The 21,136-nt window shown below is 44.5% G+C and overlaps 1 protein-coding gene across 4 annotated transcripts in view; it reads left to right on the top strand.

The window, feature by feature from the left end:
• Positions 1-21,136, top strand: part of gli2a (GLI family zinc finger 2a) — a 354,425-nt gene that overhangs the window by 252,310 nt on the left and 80,979 nt on the right. For all 4 annotated transcript variants that reach the window (XM_078552577.1, XM_078552579.1, XM_078552578.1 and 1 more), the window contains 2 exons: positions 18,535-18,743; positions 20,855-21,046. In XM_078552577.1, coding sequence (XP_078408703.1) covers positions 18,535-18,743; positions 20,855-21,046 — 401 coding nt within the window. The remainder of the gene's footprint in view (positions 1-18,534; positions 18,744-20,854; positions 21,047-21,136) is intronic.

Here is a 21,136-nt window from a genome sequence, read left to right as displayed (position 1 = left end):
ATTCAGTTTCAGAGAAGCTGGACAAAGTCGACCAATCTTTGCAGACAACAGCAGCCTGGAAACACGAGTGAGGAGTTCAGGATTCTCTGCCACCTCCCATCAGTTTAAGAATCATTCAGAACAGAAATTAGGAGAATTTTTTTCTCGCAGAGGGTTGTGCAACTTTGGAACTCTCTGCCTCAGGAGGTGATGGACGTGGAGTCATTGAATATTTTTAAGGCAGAGGTAGATAGATCCTTGTTAGGCAAGGGATTGAAAGGTTATTGGGGTTAGATGGCAATGTGGAAATCGAAACACAAGAAGATCAGCCATGATCTTGTTGAATGGCGGTGCAGGCTCAAGGGGCTGAATGGTCTTCTCCTGTTCCTATTTCTTATGTTCTTGTACACTGTAACCATGGTGTACGGTGCACAGGATAGATCATGTCAGGTCTAGTCAGTGACAAGAGAGATTAACTTGCTTTAAACAGAACTCACTAAAATATTAAGATAAAACATGTTCTGGTCAGTGTTATACACATGGGTTGCATACAGGTCATCCAGCTTGTCTAGCAGGCAGATCACATTAGCACTAATGCATCCGTTATATGTGCTGAGAAACTGTATTACTAACGTTTAAAGTCCTCATGTCCCATATTGCAGGATCACAACTATTTTAACAACCATGGGAGTCAATGTCTAAAAGTCCCTCAATTTTGGAGCTGCCAAACTTTTGACAGTGTAGTGAAGTTAATCCAACCACAAGAACAATGCCTATGCTGTTCCTAAAATAAAAGCAAAATACTGTGGATGCTGGAAATCTGAAATAAAACAGAAAATGCTGGAAATACTCAGCAGGTCTGGCAGCATCTGTGGAGAGTGAAACAGAGTTAGTGTTTTGAGGCTAATGTGACTCTTCTTTGGAACTGGAGAGACGTAGAAATGTGATGGGTTTTATGCTGTTAATAAAGGAAGGGGGCGGGTGGAGCAGAATAGAAGGTCAGGCATAGTTTAGTGAGCAGGAGAGATTAAATGACAAAGATGTCATGGAACAAAAGACAAAAGGAATGGTAATGATAGTATTAAAGGCTAAAGCTTTGGTCCAGAGTAGGTGTTAATAGCAGGATAAAAGTCACCATTGACTGAAATCAAAATAGCAGAATGTGTTAATAGCAGAAAAAGGGGCCGCACTGTCCTATGTTGTTCCTATTGGTTGAATGAAGAGGAGTTGAAACCAGATACAGAATAATGGGGAGACAAGCTTTGGCTAAAGAGTAAAGGAGCTACAAGTGAAGAGAATAGCTGGTGATAGGGAAACTGGGGCAAAAGTGGATGAATTAAGATATGCTGAATGGCCTCCCTCATCCATAAGTATCTTGTGAGGATAGACAGCCTTGAATGTACAAGGGGTCTAAGGTACAAGAACTAGAACCATCTAGGATTCTGGCTTAGTATTGCAAGGAGCTGTGGCACTTCTCTCTGCTAATGAGACAAGAAGTTTGTCAATGTTTAAAGAAGGAGCAATAGAGGCAGAGGCTTATAACTGTAATGCTAAATAACAGATCTGATCCCAATCTGGGACACTGGGATTTACATGATGAAATCCCAAGATCAGAATAGCCATCTGTGATTGCAAACCTTTTGTACAACTTTGATGACATTAGTGAACCGACGAGGGAAATATTAAGTTGAGAAGGAGAAAGAGCGACAGCAGTAGGGATGGGTCAAACTGCTTCAAAGCTGGTGACCTGGGGTGAGATGCAAAGGATATGAATGGTTAAGTTAGTTAGTTATTTAAATTGGGGGAGGTAATTAATTCAATATTGGAAGAATTAAGCTGTGGAATGAGGATCTTTGAAACTGTGCCAGGCAGAGGGTCAGTGGGCTGTTTGCTTTGAGTGTTTCACACAATATACACAGGCACGATAATATCTGAAATCAGATGAATAGAGTCAGCCCGCACTGCAATGTTAATCTGGATAACCACTCAGGAAATGAATTAGATATTTTATTTTTCAAATCTTGGAAGTTAGATTTGCAGTCCTTGGTATTGAATGTGTCATGGTTACGAGAAGGCATATGAGGGACTATGTGATGTCTATAATGTTATATTAATGTAAATAAGTGTTGAAGCGCAATAAAAGAGGTGATATTAACTCAGTCACGATCCTGTAATCTTCTCCCACCTCACCCCCATCCCAAGTCTGTGCCCATTTAGCTGACCTCAGTTGGAGCGAATGTAAAGGTGCTGTTGTTGCTCTCTGGGCCAGAGAGGGGAAAAAGCTCACTCAGATTCCTGTTCTTGATTACCATTTTATGGCCCTTATGGAAAATGTATGCGAGGATATCAAGCAAAGGCAAGATGGGGCTTTACTTTGTTGCTGCCATGGTAAAATATCCTGCTGACACAGTCATGGTCACTCTTGAGAAATGCCCCTTGAATGAGAAGCTACGCAGTTATCAGTAGGCAATAGAGGCAGTGAGGAAAAGCAAGGGAGGTAATGAAGAACCTGTGCTGTTGAATCATTGCCTTACTGAACTCTCCCACCCTTCCCCCCCCTCCCCCAATATGTATATCACAGAAAGAACGAAAGTGATTTTGCAGATTCTTAGCACAAAGCTTGTTCTCAATCATTAGCAAACATTCAAGACAGTCAGTAAACAGTGTTGTGGTTGAATCAGCGTTTTAAAAACCCTGATAAGAACCATAAATACACTTGAAAAGATGTGTATTGAACGTTGAGGCTAATCTCTTTAATAAGTTTGGCAAATATTTTTAATGGAGCACCTTAAACAGTAGCACTTCCCTTGCAATGATCAATCCACTTTTTGTATTTTAGCCAGAGATGTGTGACCAATAAACCAGTTACAACAGGAGCTTGTGTTTACTTTGTACAATTGCCTGCCTCTTCTCACTTTAAATACTGATCATTTTATGACTTTTTAGCCATTACAGTCCAAACTGACTCGAATGGAGACATGCCTAGTGTCCACAGAAATTCAGTGGATTATCTGAATGTGGGGTCAAGTAGTACTAGTTTTAAGAACTGTCTTATAATCGGAGCAGCACATTAACTTTCAATAAAGTGAAAAGACATAAAGTGCTTTGAGAGCTCAGTAACTTGAGGGCTTTCAATTCTAGGCCCCTTTCAAAGCTAGGCCCCAAAACAGGGATGGATGTATGTCTATCCTCCAACACCCAGCACCACTCCCGGAGTGAAGTGAAGCCATTGACTCAATTGGTCGCACTCCATCCAGTTCCCACGTATGATTATTTTACCTTGGAATTGCCTCCCACACCGACGGCGGGACTTTCCGCATCCGCCCGTCGGCCGCGACCTTCCGGTCCCGCCGCAAGTCGATGGACTCCTGGCTGGGGCGCCGTCTTGCCCACGGCGGGTCCCACCCGTGACAAGGCCGCAAAATCCCGGCCCAAATGTCGATCCCCTACTTCACAGACCAGTTAACTCCATCCAGTGTTGCCTCTAGGCTGCATGATCCATGCAGCAGTCATAGTGATACCACACACAGGCTGCTCACAACCGCAGAAATTTAGAGGGATCATTGATTTCCCCTTCCTCACAGGGGTAAACAAAATATAAAGCAGGAGGATCCAATGTTCGATCTCTGGCTGGCAGCCAAATAGTTAAAGCCCTATCTATACACGGCCTCAGCATCCTTGGGCTAGGGAGGGGGAGATTCATCCCAAGGCCCCTACTGAAAAGTGTACCATGAGGAGGTCAGGTTCAGGTCAGCTGAGATGACCTGTGGCATCAGATGGCTTGGTAACATTAACTTTCTAAGCTTTGTTTTATTCTTTCCTGGGATGTGATGTGGGTGTTGCTGGCAAGGCGCGCATTTCTTGCCCTCATCCGCAATTGCCTTAGGGGCGAAGGTTGCTTTTGAAGAATTGAATTGAGCAGGAAAACCACTGACGTAAACACTTTGAGAAGCGCAGTCAATTCGCATTCAGTAATTCTGTGTGTATATTACATTGTTGAATAAAGAAATGAAGCCTAGTTGGTGTAGCTGTTTTCACAGATGCTGCATAACTTCCACCTACAGGCAAAGCTATCAGGAACTCAGTGGAGCAATTTTACTCCCTTTTGCCCTCTACATAACTGTTGTGAGATATAATTTATAGTGCAGGTTTCATTGTTACCATTGTATAGATAACCCACTGGCGAATGCTAAAATTGATGTACAAAATTCCCCTATACATATGCTTTTAGCTTTTGATCAGGCAATTTAGATGGTCTAATCAAATTCCTCACGTGTGCAGGTAAGACCTGGGTTTTTTTGCAACTTAAAATTTATATGTATTCTTAAAATGTACCAGCAGCCTTGATTCCAGCCAGTCCACTGGCCCAAAGCTAAAGATCAGAGCTGCATGATACTCGTTCTGCCCAGGCACTGGAAATCCCGATAATTCTGACCCTGTTGCCTTTGGAGCTCCCAAAGGGTCTATCCTTGGCACCCTCCTATTTCACATCTATAGGTTGCCTTTTATCAACATCAACTGAAAAGCACAACTTCTGATTTCACATAAATGCTGACAAACACCAGTCTCATGCTGAGGCATCTATACCGCATTCACTCCAGGGCCAGTTTGGCCTTCCTGAGGTGGTGTCCAGAACTGAATGCAGGACTCCAGATGGGATCTAACCAGAGCTCTGCACAGCTGTAACATAGCTTCCACCCCTCTGTATTCCTAAAAGGTCAACATTTCACTAACCTTTTTAATTATGTTTTGTTTCCTTTAGGCCAGGCTTTTAGTCACCTGTTGTAATATCTCTATGTGGATTGGTGTCAAGTTTTATTTGATAATACTCCCGTGAAGCACCCTAGGCTACTTGACTATTTTAAAGGTGCTATATAAATGCAAATTGTTGCCATTGTAGTATCTAGAGTCTAGGTCCAGAACTCAGGGTCTATAAAAGGTCAATGTATAAATTTTCAATTATATGTAAACTTGCTTGGACTAAATAAAGCTCCAAATGCCATGTAGCCCTGCAGGTAATGGAAGGTATGATCGTGGGAATGTGGATAATTGAGGTTCTGTTAAATGGGCTTCCATTCTTAAGCACCTTTTACACAAGTTTCAGATTTAAGTGTAATTTAAAAGCAAATTTTATACAAGGAATAATTCTATGTTAAACAAGCCTCCTGTTTGTTTTAAAGTGAGCTTTATTTCAACTGACTTGAAATGTGATGGCCAATTGAAATATTTGAACGTGTACCTAAGGTAGGCTCTGGTGCAGTTGGCTGTTAAAGCTCGCCTTTCTATTTCACTGAATATTTTGGCTCCATTTTGAAGTTTCCTTATGCTGCATTTGCAGTAAGAAGCACAGAAATCAACTTAGCAATTGGCTAAAAACCGTTAAAAACTGGTGCGCAAATAGGGTGTCACCTCGATATTAGGGTTGGCTTGAGAAGGGCATTCACATCAGGCTAGTGTCAATTTTGCTGCAAATCCAACACTATTTTTTTGTGGGAAACGGAAGCTCGTTGCCTCTACTGGAGCTGGTGACTTGGTCCTGCCCTGGGATGAGGGCCAGATCTGGCTAATTCACTTGCACATAGGGGGACTGCATTGTGGGCTGCTAGGTTGCCTTGTCTCAGTGCAGAGTCACAGTGAGTACTCAGTCAGACTTCAGGCACCTGCAGGACATGTTGCTGCCTTTCATTTGTTTTGAAGAAGATGGGGAGGTTATGCAATGGGAACGATCAGATAAAGAAAACATTCTACTCGCAAGGCTGTGAGAGGTGTCTACTGTCGATGACTTAATTAAGCCTCCTTCCTGTCCTGTCATTCATAAAACCACCAGCGTACAACAGCAGTGAGTCTCATTCATAAGATTCGCACTGGAGGGTGGCAGGAATCTCAAAGTGAGTGAGACAAGTATTACTGAATGACTAATTGTATAGCAGGCAATGCTTTTAGAAAAAGATGAAGGAAGCAGTTTAGCAAGAGCAAGAAAATGCATTTATTGCATGCTAATTCTCAGTGTGTGATACACTTTTTAAAAAAAAATGAGAGAAAGATCACGGAGATTTCCACCAAGGTGGCAATCAGATTTACAAGTCATGCATTTTCTTGCTGTCTTTGTCCCCTTGCCTCTCTCCCAATGCTAGCTTGTATCATCGATAGCGAGCTCTTAACAGAATTCAAAGAGCCCCCTTTTAATCTGCTTCGCACTCCTGCTCACAAGAGAAATGGGTTTGCATAGCTTGTGCCTCCTGGCACTTAGGAAGACAAGGGGCTGTCAGCACATAAAGCACTTAAATTGTCAATTTACTGTGCTCGTTTTTTTTAAATCTCATTTTATTTTCCCGTTGCCAGACAAGAATTTATGTGCCAAGTCAAACAACAGCAGGAAGTAAAATGGCAGAGACCTGGCAGAGTGCCAGCTTTTTTGGATAAATAAAAGTGTTTCTGAATCAAAGGTCTCTTGTTCGCAATAGGAAAAGAGGCTGCAATTTATTATTGGCAATTATTTTCTATTAAAGGTTTATTCAGATTTCAAACATGAATGGCTTGCAGTGATTGGCTGCTATTCTGCTTGTGCAGTTAACTTGAAAGTTGAATTCAGTGTTGAAAGCTGCACTTTAATACAAAGATGTTCATCCCTGTTGAAGTTTAGTCTTGGTGGTGCTGATGCCCAAAGGATCATGCCAGTGGCTTTAAATGGCTGATAAATGCACTGGCCAATATGATAGTGTACTATCACATATAGATCGAAATAGTCATAGGTTTGGCCCAAGGGTTGTGCTGAGCTATTCCATCTCAGTAGGGTGGTAGTTACAATGCTGCAATTGGACATAATGTTCCTGGGATAGTGGGAGGTGCTGGAAGGCAGGGAAATCAGCCAGGCTTACTGATCTGGAACATTACTGTTAACCTTTGAGTATCCCAATATTAATCACTCCACTATTGGTGGCCATGACCTCAGCTGCCTCAACCATAAGGGCTGGAATTCCCCCTACTAAAGCTCTCTGCCTTCCTGCTCTCTTTCCTCCTTTTAAAACATTCCTTAAAAACCTATCTCTGCTGACAAAATTTTGGCCATCTGTCCAAATGTTTCCTTATGTGGCTCAGCGTCTAATTTTGCTTTGTAACACTGTGAAGTGTCTTAGAGCCATAGAATGGTTACAGCACAGACGAAGGCCATTTGACCCATTGGGTCCATGCTGCATCACTGCAAGAGCAACTCATTTAGTCCCACTCCCCTGTCTATTCCCTGTAGCCCTGCAAATATTTCCTCCTCAAATAATGATCCTATGCTCTTTTGAAAGCCACAGTTGAATCTCAGGCAGTGCATTCCAGACCCTAACCACTTGCTGTGTAAAAAAAAAACTTTTTCCTCAGGTCATTATTGCTTCTTTTGCCAATCATCTTGAATCTGTGTCCTTTGCTACTCCACCATGCAACCAATAGGAACGGTTTCTCCCTATCTCCTCATGATTTTAACCCCAAGACCCCTCATGATTTTGAATCAAATCTTCTCTTAGCCTTCTTTTCTTCAAGGAAAACAGCCCCAACTTCTCCAATCTAAGTACAGTAAGTCCTCACTATAAGTCACCCCCCCTTAATGTTGTTTCATGCTGACGATGTTTATTCTTTAGGGCCTTTTTTCGATATGCATTGCCATTTTTCGTTTTAAATCATCATTTGTACTCTGACCCGCCCCACCCCAACCACGACACCCCCTTTCTCACCCCCCCCCCCCACCAAACCATGCTGCACTCTGGGCCAGCTGCCGCCATGTTCTAATGCCAGAGCTGCTGCCGCTGTCACCAGAGGCCAAGGCTACGGGCAGAGAGAGCAAGGCTTGAGATCCAGGAGCAGGAGCTGAGGGCAAGAATGGGAAGCTGTGGGCCATTCAGCGGGTGGTGAAATATGAGTAACCCGGGCAGGGTGGGGGAGGGAGGGAGTCTCCATACACGGCCACCCACCCCCCACCCACCCCTCCTCCGTCTCCGTACGCGGCCACCCATCCCCCGACTCTGAACGTGGCCACCCACCCTCTCCCCAGCACCATGCGCAGCCCCACACCCCTCAAGCCGGAATTATCTGTGGCCCCACCTCTGGCTCCATCCCCAAACCACCCCCCCAGCTCTTCTTACGGCCCCTTCCTGGCTCCTCTCATGGCCTGGGACAGGGGCTCAGCCCCCTGCAGACTGACAAGAAGAGGCCCAGGCTCCTGGTCCAGGTGCAGCCTCAGACAGGGAGTTGGCCAGAGCCTTGGGTTGTTGAGTCACTGCCCTGGGCTGCTCGGGTGGTAAGGATGAGGATGTTGAGGGTGAGGCAGAGTGGGAAAGGAGAGAGAGAGACATACAGAGTGGGTAAGGAGAGAGAAAGATAGAGTGGGAAAGGAGAGAGAGAGAGTGAGTGTGTGTGTGTGGGGGAAAGGAAAGCAAGCAAAACGTTGAGCTGAGTTTCAGGAGTGCTGTGGGTGAGACACAGAAGTTGTGCTACACGGGGCTTGTTTGGGTGTTTTAGTGTTACCTAATTTGAATGTATTTGGTATTTCTTTTATATTCAATTTATTTTATTTTGCAAGTTATTCCAATTGGGAATGCACAGTGCTGCACATGTACTGTACAGTATTTCAACTTGGACATGGCTTTTTCTGGGCAATAGATGTCCAAAGGAACCTAACTCCGGCTTTAACATTGATTCTTATGGGAACATATGATTCACTTAAAGTTGCTTCACTTAACATCGTGATTTTCAGGAATGCAACCACAACTTGTGAGGACTTATTATAACTGAAATTTCTTATCCCTGGAACCATTCTCGTGAATCTTTTCTGTGGCCTCACTTATGCCTTCACATCCTTCTTAAAGTCCAAGATGAGCAGGGGTCCTAACACTGACCCCTGTGGAATCTCACTGTAAACCTTCCTCAAGTCCAAAAAATAACCATTCACCACTGCTCTCTGTTTTCTGTCACTCAACCCAATTTTGTATCCATGTTGCTATTGTTCTTTTTAATGTTGTCCTTTCAGCTGTAACTTTGCTCACAAGTCTGTTGTGCGGTACATTATCAAATGACTTTTGGAATTCCATCTGCACCACATTAACCTCATCTACTCTTCCTGTTATCTCATCTAAATGCTCAAGCAAATTTGTTAAACATAATTTTCCCTTAACAAATCCAAGCTGGCTTTCCTTAATTAACTCGCTTTTTTTCAAGTGACAATTAATTTTGTCCCAAATTATTATTTCTAAATGCTTCCCCACCGCTGAGGTCAAATTGACTAGCCTGTAGTTGATGGGCTTCTCCTTACATCCTTTTTTGAACAAGTATGTCTTCTTAGGCAGTCTCTTAGGATCAAGAATAACTTCCTTCCGGTCAGTTTTGATGGGTTCAATGTGTGACCTGCAGACACTGTCACATATGGGGCAAGTGGTGCTTGGAGGGTTGGGTAGATGAGTTGTTGGGTGGTTAGCGCACTCTCTCTCTGACGCCTCAGCTTCATCACTGCATGTTCCTGATGAATTCTCTTAATATGTTCTGTGCCTTCCCAAATGAACTTTCTCCATTTTGGTCAGTCACAACCCACGGACTCCCATGAATCAGTGAGGATATTTGACTTCTTCAGGGACGCTATGAGGTCATCCCTGACACATTACCATTGTCCTCCTGGGAGTCATCTACAATGACCAGGTTCCAAGTACAGCAGTTGCTTCAGGGGTCTGGTGTCAGACATACAAACTACATGTCCTGCCCAAGAGATCTGGTTTTGAGTGATTAGCGCCTCAATGCAGGGCACGTTGGCTTGGGAGAGGATGCTGTTGTTGGTTCTTTCCTATAGCCAACCTAAACCTTATGATACAATGACCCCCTAAATGGGGACAGTGCTACTGGCACTTGATCCACTTGACCCACTTCATTCCCAAGAATCAGTTCAAGCAATTCTCATTGGACTGGAAAAATGCTGATGTGAAAAATTCTGCTGAATGTACTCTTCCTGCTCTCTGCCCTTTACATACTAATGTCCCAGTCTATATTCATATAATTAAATCCTCCATTATAGCTAGTCCTGGGATGTTTTATTACATTAAAGATGATATATAAATATAAGATGTTGTTATTGACATAAAAAGCAGCTCACTTGATTGGCACCTCATCCACAAACATTCACTGCCTCCACCACTGCTGCACAGTAGCAGCAGTGTGTACCACCTACAAGATGCACTTCAGGAATTCACCAAGGCTCCTTAGACAGCACCTTCCAAACCCACGACCACTACCATCTAGAAGGACAAGGGCAGCAGATAGATGGGAACACCACCACCTGGAAGTTCCCCTCCAAGTTACTCACCATCCTGACTTGGAAATGTATCCGTCCCTTCACTGTCGCTGGGTCAAAATCCTGGAACTCCCTTCCTAACAGCACTGTGGGTGTACCTACACCACAGGGACTGCAGCAGTTCAAATAAGCAGCTCACAGCTACCTTCTCAGGGGCAATTAGGGTTGGGCAATAAATGTCGGCCTAGCCAGCAATGCCCACATCCCTTGAGAGAATTAAAATAAAACAGAAAATGCTGAGAATCCTCAGCAGGTCCGGCAACATCCGTGACAAGAGAAACAGAGTTGACGTTTCAGGCCTATGTCCTTTCAACAGAACTTTTGACCTGAAATACGAATCCTGTTTCTCCATCTCTGCAGCCAGACCTGCTGTTTTTAATTTCAGATTTCCAACATCCACAGTAATTTTATCATTATAATGGCCCCTCTTTTAAAATGCATTTAAGAAGATATTAGTCTGAGTCATGCATGAAGCCGGCTCTAATGCCTTCCCCGCAACCTCATACACAGTGAAATAGCCAACATCTAGGGTTAAAATTGGCCTGTGATCTCTTAAACACGGTCTGTCCCTCTTAAAGGGAATCTGCACAGAATCACAGAAGGCCATTGCTGAATGCTATTGCTGCAATTATTAAGTAGGAAAATGGAACATCAAGGCAGAGGGAGGGTTCTCAAGACCACAGATGGACTAGAGACTTTAGCCATGGAGGTGGGCAGGAGGAGGGATGCCATGGTTCCGCAGGGGTTAGGAGGTCCTCCAGGACCACCCTCCGAAGGGGTTGGGAGCAGGTGGTCAGGGAGGTTAATTCCTGGATTCTCATCCTGAGAACCTGGCAGTAGTGTCACAAGATATCTAATATCCTTATGTGGTTGGTCAAGGTCAGTGAATCCATCTTCATACAACATCTCCTACTCACCACACCACCAACGCCTCTCGCTGCTTAATTAACCACATGCCCATCACTCACCCAGTAGCACTCAGGACTCATGCCTAACATTCAAGTACTCCACCTCACCCTCACACATTCCAATGACGCCAGCCTCACACCTAGCTCCCACATATCTCCAGCTATTCAGCTGTGGCAGGCACATCATCCAAGCACAGTGCAACATTCTTCTCTCTCGCAGGACAAGGTGACAACACACCTTGATGACAATACATAGTGGGAATTTGAATACAGATGTTAGAATTTGAATTAAGCCTCTTTATTTAAAAAAGCATACTTTTTTACTATAACATTTTGACATTAAGCTACACATCCAAGTAGGTAAAAAAAAATAATTTTGCTGCTGCTGCTTTTCTTTCTCCTGTCGCTTGCCCTTTTATGGGTTTTCATCACGATTTCATTAAGCTTCATATTCGGGGCATTTGAGAGGGAGCAATGCAGAACTGATGGGAGGCAAGAACAGTTGCATCTCCCGAACACTGCTGAGGAGACGATGCTCAGCGTTATGTAGCCAGTTGTGACAGAGCCCATGGTATCTGGTATCACTGAGACCATTGAGGATGACGGTATATTCGTGCCTTATCCCCTCCTTCTCAACTCCCATCTCACTCTCATGCTGCTATCTGTCATGATGAACAAGCTGCAAACAGTGTGACAATGGACCCCTTGCTTTCCTCCCTCCCCCATACTTCCACCAACCCAACCTTCCCCGTTCTGATTCCCAATTGACTCCGTTAATGGCCGCTTAAGGCCAATTGCTGGAGCCCTGCTTTCCAGTCGGCCTCCAGGTTCCTGCAGGAGGTGGGTGACAGTGCAGCTGCCTGGAGGCAGCCTCACAGCGGCAGACCATGGACCAGCACTCCAGGCAGCTTCGAAGGACCCCCAGCCTACCTGAGTTCAGCTGCAGCTAAAGGCTGCCCTGTGGAGGGCCTCTCCCTACAGTGATGGCCTGGCTGCTGGATCTATAGGCGGGATTTTCCGGCCTCACCAGCCGTCTGGATCACCTGGTCCCGCCGAAAGTCGATGGGCATTTGGCTGGGCCACTGCATCCCCTGCGGTGGGTCCCGCCAAGTCGGGGCCACAAAATCCTGGCCTGTATGTTCATTTGAATTGAAAAAAGTCGGGCAAGGGTGCCTCCATTTTGGGGCACCGTCTCCCCCATTTATCTCCCATGACATCCTGCTGCTGCTCCCAAGCTGGAGGGCCTCCTATTGGCCCTCCAAGTTTAAGAGACCAGCCACTGTCTTTAATTAGACGTCAAGCTCACCCTCGGCCATTAATTAGCCTCTCTACACAACGACTGTTTTCCACACAATGCAGGCTTCTTACTCCCATCTGACCCTGACAGGGGGCTCCTGAAGCCCACAGGAAAGGTTCTGCCAATGATCTTTGGAGAATGACAAGCACCTATGTTGACTGAACCTGCATGGTCCAAGCTCTCAAATTGAGCAGGTATCATAAGGTAGGGCTGAATAATGTCAAGGCGGCACCCGCTCAGAGGCTTCTGGCACATGCAAGGGACGCCTGCATAGTAACCTTCTCATCTTGAGGCTCCATGCCAGAAGTGGCTGAGGACACAGCAATAGTGTTCAGGAGATGCAACTGTCCTCGTCCCCCAACAGTTCTGCATTGCTCCCTCTCACTTCTATTGGGTGTCACCTTGTCCTGCAAGACAGAAGAATGTTGGTGAACACGTTGAACTGTGCTTGGATGATATGTGGGAGCTAGGTGTGAGGCTGGTATCATTGGAATGTGTGTGAGGATGTGGTGGAGCACTTGAATGTTAGGCGTGAGTACCGCCTCCGGCAGAACTCATTGCCCATAATGTCAATGTCCACACTTGAAGAACAGCCAGTGGATTCATTGTTGGGATGTATAGAATCCTACATGAGGAAAAGGGAGAATTAAGAGGTGGGGGGAACAGGGCAAAAAGATGTTTCTGGTTTCCTGTTTCTCGGTTCCATTGGCTGGTTCTCAGTGCGTTTCATTTTTTTCGTTCTTGGCTTTGGTTTCTCATGTAATTTCATTTTCCATGGTTCTACAATTACAACTTTTAAGCAGGTTTTGCTGACAGTTTTTGAACAGAAGTCTATCTCCCCGCTTAATCCTCGTTAATCCGGCCCCTGCCTGCTTGTTTCTGTTTGCCGTGTGGATTGAGTTACACGCGCAGGGACACTGAAATCCCAAACTCAGAAGAACAGCCCCCACCTCAAACGCCGATCCCCTCTTAAAACACACTTACACGCTGCTCTGGCATTATCCATTTTGTTTGGAATTGTGCCCGGAATCTTTCTAAATTGCTTATCAGCATTTACACTTATACTTGGAGAAGATGCAGTGCTGTTCCCTGAGCAGCCTGATTGTACTGCACAGCGGACACAAGTGATGTCATCACGTTATTGCGATGCCCGCCTATCAAGTTTGCGTAAGTTGAGGAAGAAACCTCCTCAGCTCTTTAGCTGATGGACCTCATCTTACCCTTACTTCTAATAGAATAGTCTCCATTATACAAGCTGTAGTGTTAACCAACATGGGCTTGTGCCCGTGACTATGCGCTGTGTGCTTCAGAACGAGGCACCTCACAGAGCTGAGAGATTTTTAAGTGGAGCAAAAGAGGGCATTTTGGAAAGGGAGCCATTGTGACCGCTTTCACACAATTTCCTTGCAACGACTGGAAGCTTGACAGTCGGCCGCTTGCTGCCTTTCACTGCTGAGGAAATGTTGTCAGGGGTGGTGTGACCTAAAGAAAGCGTTGGGGTGCGGGGGGAAGGGGGGAAATTCCTAAAAAAAAGGGGGTCTGTGTGAAGGAGGCATTTCTCGACTCCCAGTGTGAATTGGGTGAGCTTTGTCCAATGACATCGGATGTAGGCCTAATGAATTTTGCTGGCCGGCTCTCATTACAATTCGGTAGGAGAGCTGCCAGCAGTAATCAAACTGCTGCTGGGTGGTCATTGGAGAGGGTGGGGAATCCGATGGGGACAGACATTGAGCGTGGATTTGTGGCAACATTTTTAAAAGGGAGGGCTGGAAAGATGAGGGCTGGGGCACAGTGAGCTGTTCATCAGAGCAGCTTATCACATTGTCGGAGAAGTTTATAAAGAATGCCCAGAAGCCAAGGAGTTGAAGTTGAGGAAGACTTAAGGATCAAAACTCACGAGAAAATATGTGTATTGGCTGTGGTCCCAGCTTTCCACTGCTTCAGCTTGTCATCCCTGAAAATGGCTGCCTCCAGTACCACCCATGATTTGCGGGCAATTTGAGGAAGTTGCAGTGACTATTGAGGTGAAAATCAGGTTGGGTGTCTTGACTGCATCGCTTGACTCCTATTTCAATACTTTAATTAGGCCTCCACCTGTTTCTGGCAGGAGCACCAGTCGCCTAAATTGAGGTCCTGTCGAAAATCAGAACAGCCGGACAGACCTCTGGCAGTAAGCCAGTATTTTCTTTTCATGCAATTTTTGCCCTAGTGTCACCTGGTTTGCAAGCGTAAATCATCCCCATAACATGGTAATTTATTAAAACTACTCTTCAAACGTCTGGAGTATATCTGTGTCCCAAGTCTCCCAGGAGACCCTTCCGAAACAGGATAGAGAGGCTCTTACTTTATCTGGTAAGTCACGTTTTGAAATGGGGGATGGGGTGGACAGGGAGAGGTTGGCATTCATAAATGGCAAGATCAGAATCACAGTTGAACCATTGGTCAGGTACTTTTCCATTTAAAAGCTATCACCCGTGGTAAACACAGAGCAATCTTTCTGCCAGCTAATATGAGCCTGTTGATTTCCCTCTTGCTTTGCCGGTGAGGAAAGATACTTCTTTCCTGGTTCTTGGTATCATCCCCAGGGTTTTTTGCCAGCTCCAGTTCTGCCCATTGCCTCACACCAATACCGTACTATGTGGAAGTGTAAATGCGTGAGAGTGGCACTGGGAGGAAGATGTGGCATCACTCCCCAAAAACCAATGTTATAGAAAAGTTTTCAGCTAATCATGGGAACTTGGCTTCGCTCGGTGCTAGAATTCTCACCCCTGAGGTCTGGAGATTGTGGGTTCAAATCCCGACCGAGAGCCTCCAGCGCATATCCTAGGCTATTCCAATGCGGAGTTGGTGGAGTGCTTCACTGTTGGAGTTGCCGTCTTAAGAATGAGACATTAAACCGAGACCCCATGAGAAATAAGAGATCATGTGGCTCTATTTAAAGATAAGCCAGGACTTCTCCCAAGAGTCTGACTAACACTTATTCTTTAACCAACACTGCTAAAGCCTGAGATAAAAGCAAAATACTGCAGATGCTGGAAATCTGTAGCAAAAACAAAAGTGGCTGGAGAAACTCAGCAGGTCCGACAGCATCTGCGGAGAGGAATACAGTTAACGTTTCGAGTCCGTTCTGAGAAAGTTCAAGAAAGTTCTGATGAAGAGTCATACGGACTCGAAACATTAACTCTGCCTTCCTCTCCACAGATGCTGTCAGACCTGCTGAGTTTTTCCAGCTTTTTTTGTTTTTGTTACTGCTAACAAAAGGTTATACACCTCATTGCTGCTTTTTGCACCTTGATGTGCACAAATTGTTGCGTTTGTCCACACTACAAGGGTAACTGCACTTGAAAAGTAATTAATTCACTGTGAAGTACTTTGGCACATCCTGAGGACTTGAAAGATACTATATAAATGCCAATTCTTTCGAAGTCTGCGAAGTGCAGGCAATGTCTTTAAAGTTGTGCATTGGCATAAATCAAGGGCAGCAACTTTCATCTTTGTCATTCTTCTTTTGGAACGTGGGTATCTTGGTTCAAATAAACATGACATACAAGTTAGGGCGCACTTGCAAAATGAGGCACAAAGGTATTCCAAACTATTTTTTTTTATTCTTTCGTGGGTGTCACTGGCAATGCCAGCATTTGTTGCCCATTCCTAACTAGGTCATTTCAGAGGACAGTTAAGAGTCAACCACATTGCTGTGGGTCTGGAGTCACATGTAGGCCAGACGAGGTAAGGATGGCAGATTTCCTTTCCTAAAGGACATTAGTGATGGGTTTTTACAACAATCGATGATAGTTCCATGGTCGCCGTTACTGAGACTAGTTTTTTTAAATATTTCAGGCTTACTAAGTGAATTCAAATTCCACTAACTGTGGTGGGGTTTAAACCCATGTGCTCTGAGCATTAGCCTGGGTCTCTGGATTACTAGTCTGTGATATTGCTACTATGTCTTCCCGTGCATTGCTTTCTCAAGGGAAAGACATGCACACATCACCCTTATTTAATACCAACCCAAGAAAAAGATAAAGCTGTCTGATCGCTTCGCTCAGGCTCCATTAGCTGCGGAGGTAGTATGTGTCTTTTCTGCATGATCGAGCTGTGAATTTAAGTGATTCGGCTACCTGTTGCTTTGAAATCCTTCTGTCAGATTGATGAATGAGGTGTTTTGGTGAATTAGTTCAGCTGAACTTTTCAGATCTTGTGTCCGCCACACATCAGCTACAGCCCGAACCACTTGTGGAGCTGAGAGTTTTCGTTTATTTTGGGTTCCCTCCCTCTGATTTTTCTCCTCTTTTCTTCTGAAAATGCCAACAACATGAATAACAATTGGCATTTCTGTGGCGCTTGTATGTAGCAATAAACATCTCCTAGACCGAGCCGGAGGGGAAAGCAGGACACCTGAGCCAAAGGAGGAGATTTGGGGGTTGGGGGAGCGGTGGGGGGGGAGGGATGTTATCGAAATCTCAGCTAAAGAGATGGATTTTGAAGAGCGTCTTCAAGGAGGAGGAGGATCTGGAGAGGCAGAAAGGTTCAGGGAGAAAATTCCAGAATGTAGCTCAAAACACAGCTGCTAGTGACATGATGAATAGAGGGAGTATGCCCGAAAGAACAGAATCAATGAAATGGTGAGTACGTTTGGGGAGCTAGGGGTGGGGGTGAGGTATGCAGCACTGGAGCAGATTACAGAGATAGGAATCAAGAGACAAGTCCATAAAGACTGGAAGTCACAAAGATATGGATGAAAGTTTCAGCAATAAATAGGCTGAAGAGGTGTAGGCGAGAAATATTACAGAGGCGAAGTTAGGTGGTCTTTGTGATAGAGTATATGGGGCTATAAGCTGAGCACAGAACTAAATAAGACATTGAGCTTGGGTGCTGAAGGAGATGGAATTGATGGTTAGGATACTGAATTTGTAGTGGGGATTGAAAATGATGGTCTTACCAATGATTAGCTAGGAGAGAGAGACTGGATGTTGGACAAACAATCTGACAAATGGAGAAAAGGGAGGAGTTGAGACAGGGAGGAATAGGGCCGGGTGTTTCAGCATGCATGAGGAAGCTGACCCTATGCCTGTGGATAATGTTGCCAAGGGTAGCACGTATCTGAAAAAGGCTCATTGCTGGAGAAGTCCTGGCTACAAGTGAATGGAACGGAATGGAACCAAAGCAAGGATAGTCGCATTAGGTTGGATTGCAGAGGGCAGCTGTTGGCGGAGAATGATGTTGTTGACCATGTCAAAGGCTGCAGAGATGTCAAGGTGGAATAATGTCCTATCATGTTGGTCACAGTGGATGTTATTTGTGACTTTGATAATAAAGGTCGTTTCAGTTCTGTGGTGGGAACAGAAATCTGATTAAAGAGCTCCAAACAGGGAGCTGTTGGATGGATAAGCATGGATCACACACCAGCCAAAGGCATTAAATATTGTTAATCCAATGTTTTTTTTTGCATCTCTGGAATAAACGACGCTGTTTTCACATTGAGGTGGTGGTGGGGGGAGCGGGGAGGTGGAGATGGTTGTTAGTTCCTTACAAATCCAACCATTTATCTGGCCAAGCTACAGGGAATGTATGTCAAGGAATCCCACGGTCTGCATCGGGCTAAGAATGACATTGCTTTGCAATAGTAAAATACTGATCTTTGTCCCAGATTTCCAGCTGCTTTGAATCAAAATGCACAATGTAAATATGAAATTATTCAGTTAGATCACAGCGGAAACTCAGCCTCTTGTCAGCTTAAGAAGTAGCAGCTGAGCTCCAGTTTAAGTTGAATTCAATATTGAACTATGAATTGGTTTCTTGCTCCATCCCAGTTCGACCAACTTCATGTCATAATGCATGTTGAGTGGTACATGGTGATTTAATGCAGGCGGAACATGTCCTGGTCCAAAGCAGGAGTAAGTATAAACATTCAGATCAAATTCAGTTCCTATCAACAGACTCAAACTGATAGCCATCTGCATGTTTCTCAATGGGAATGTAACTGTAAAGCCAGCTGAATTTTAAGAAATATTGTGCTTCTGTTTCCTCAGGCCTCCTGCCTTGACTGGAAGCCCTGTCTTCTCTGACATCTCCCTCATCAGGCTCTCTCCTCATCGGAATCCAGCGGGCACGGGGGAGTCTCCTTTCAGCCCACCCCATCCTTATGTCAACCCCCACATGGAACATTACCTGAGGACCATGCATGGCAGCCCCACACTCTCCATGATCTCAGCTGCAAGAGGCCTAAGTCCAGCTGATGGTAAGCCTTGCTGTATTCTTTATCCAAATAACTTTACCAACAACAACCTGTATTTGTCTGGCACTTTTAATATAGTAAAACATCCCAAGGCGCTTCACAGGAACATTTTCAAACAAAATATGACATCAAGCCATATAAGGAGGTATTAGGGTAGATGATCAAAAAGCTTAGTCAAATAACTAGACTTTAAGAAGCATCTTAAAAGAGGGAAGGGAGTTAGAGGTTTATAGAAGAAATTCTGGTGCTTATAGCCTTGGCAGCTGAAGGCGTTATCAATAGTGGAATGATTAAAATCAGGAATGCTCGAGAGGCCAGAATTGGAGGAGTGCAGATATCTCGGAGGGTTATAGGACTTGAGGAGATTACAGAGATGGGGGCGGGTGAAGACATGGAGGGATTTGAAAACAAAAATGAGGATTTTAAAATTGAGGGATTGCTCAACAGGGAGCCAGTTTAGGTCAGCAAGCACAGAGCTGATAGGTAAACAGAACATGGTGCGAGTTAGGATGCAGAGTTTTGGATGACCTCAAAGTTTTTGGAGGGCAGAGCATGGGAGGCTGACCAGGAGTACATTGGAATGGTCTAGAGGTAACAACGGCATGGATGAGGGTTTGAGCATGAGATGAACTAAGGAAGGGACAGCATTGGGTGATGTTAATGACTTCTCAAGATGTCTTCTCCAAATTGTAAAGTACATGCATTATAAAAGGCAGCATTCATGTGCTATTTGTAGAGAGTATTTAATTTCACCTGTCTTGTATGAGCTAAGGCGATGAACACCACGCAATCACTGACGTTTGTCCTGTTTTCAAATATGGGCTCTTCAGTTTGTACATTAATAAAGTGCATGATGAAAACAGCAATGATAGGGCTTTACCTTCCTTTCTGTGTAAAGTTTATGAAAAATCCTGTTCCTAGACAATCACATGAAGCAATGATGGTTCAGTAAAAGAGTTCTCTTAGATGTTCACACAAGCAAGAGAGTATACCACATTGAGCAGAAAGCGAGAATGAATAATCATTTTGGGTGGTGGGTAATTGCAATGAAATGGAACCCCAAACCAAGAACTCCCAAAATGTTAACTTATAACCAGTGTTGTTTTATTATACAGAGATGGAAGTTGACAGTATTATATTATTAGTTACATGAGGTACCTGCTTCGAGACTAGATGCTCATAATAGATGGATCTCAGAATTGCCTGTGCTGAGCAGAAAATAATTTAGCAAAAGTGAAGTTTAATCCCTTGAATACTCCCTGAGTGTTCATGTAATATTCTAAATGTGTGTCCGTGGATTGGTAAAATTATCTTCTGAAGTTTCTGGTGCTAATGTTTGCTCCATTATTAATGCAATTGTGGGGTTAAATCGTTATCTGTGTCCACACAATTAGACTGTGATTAGTCAGACAACAATGTAAGGGTTAAGATCGTGTAACCACATCAAGAGAATTGAGCCAGGCACACCGGAACCTGTGAGCTTTTCTAAATGAGCGAAAACACTGAAATCCTGTTGTGTCTTGTTGGAGGTAGTTGTTCTGTAGGAAAGCTGCTTCAGCCCCTCAGGGGTTAACTATTTAGCTTCTTATCCAGACTAGATTCTAAACTAGATGCTGAAGCAAGGAACATTATAGCATACCTTTAACTAGTAAGTTTTAAAAACATATGTATATTGTGTACATGCACCAGTGAGTGTATTAGAGGATACCTGTGAGAGGGTGTGAGCGGACATTTGTGTATGAGCATGGATGTGACTGCAACGTGTGTGCTTTCATTGGTTTTGAAGATTAAAAATTCCCTTGCTGACATTCGACGTGGAGCTGCCATGTTTCCAAGTGTTCCTATCTTTCCTGCTGTGATTTTTTTTTCCCTTTCTCTCTTCGTGCCTGAAGTCATTCGGTGCAGCCAGGGTTTGTTTATGAGTTTGAGGAAACACTGGAATGTGGAGGCCCCAGCTTGCTCAGCTCTGTTCTACACAAACACGCCCAAACTACCGTCACTGAACAGCAGCGATAGCTTCCATCTGGGTAGCAGAGGGATGTCTGACGTCAGTGCTGAAAATCACAAAGGTTTTTACAACTTTAGAAACGGGTATCTTGTTTTCTGCCCTGCAGTTCCTCATGAGCACTTGAAGGACAGAGGTCTGTTTGGCTTGCCTCCTCCCCCACCAGGAGCTAATCCAGCTGAGTACTACCATCAAATGACCCTAATGGCCACTCATCGAAGCCCGTATGGTGACATCCTCATGCAGACTAGTGGAACAGGCGGCGCGACGCACATCACAGATTACATCAACCCTGTGGACAGTAAGTACTGCTGGACTTCCTCGTTTTCATTCTTTTATCTCACGGATCAGGAAGCTCTCTGCCGTTCAGTGCAGGAGATTCACCACAAAG

The sequence above is a fragment of the Cetorhinus maximus genome, chromosome 11 (genome assembly GCF_964194155.1).
Source record: "Cetorhinus maximus chromosome 11, sCetMax3.hap1.1, whole genome shotgun sequence".
NCBI classification, from domain to species: Eukaryota; Metazoa; Chordata; class Chondrichthyes; order Lamniformes; family Cetorhinidae; genus Cetorhinus; species Cetorhinus maximus.
The sequence above is the reverse complement of the archived record's forward strand: the minus strand, read 5'-3'. Positions and strand labels throughout refer to the sequence as shown.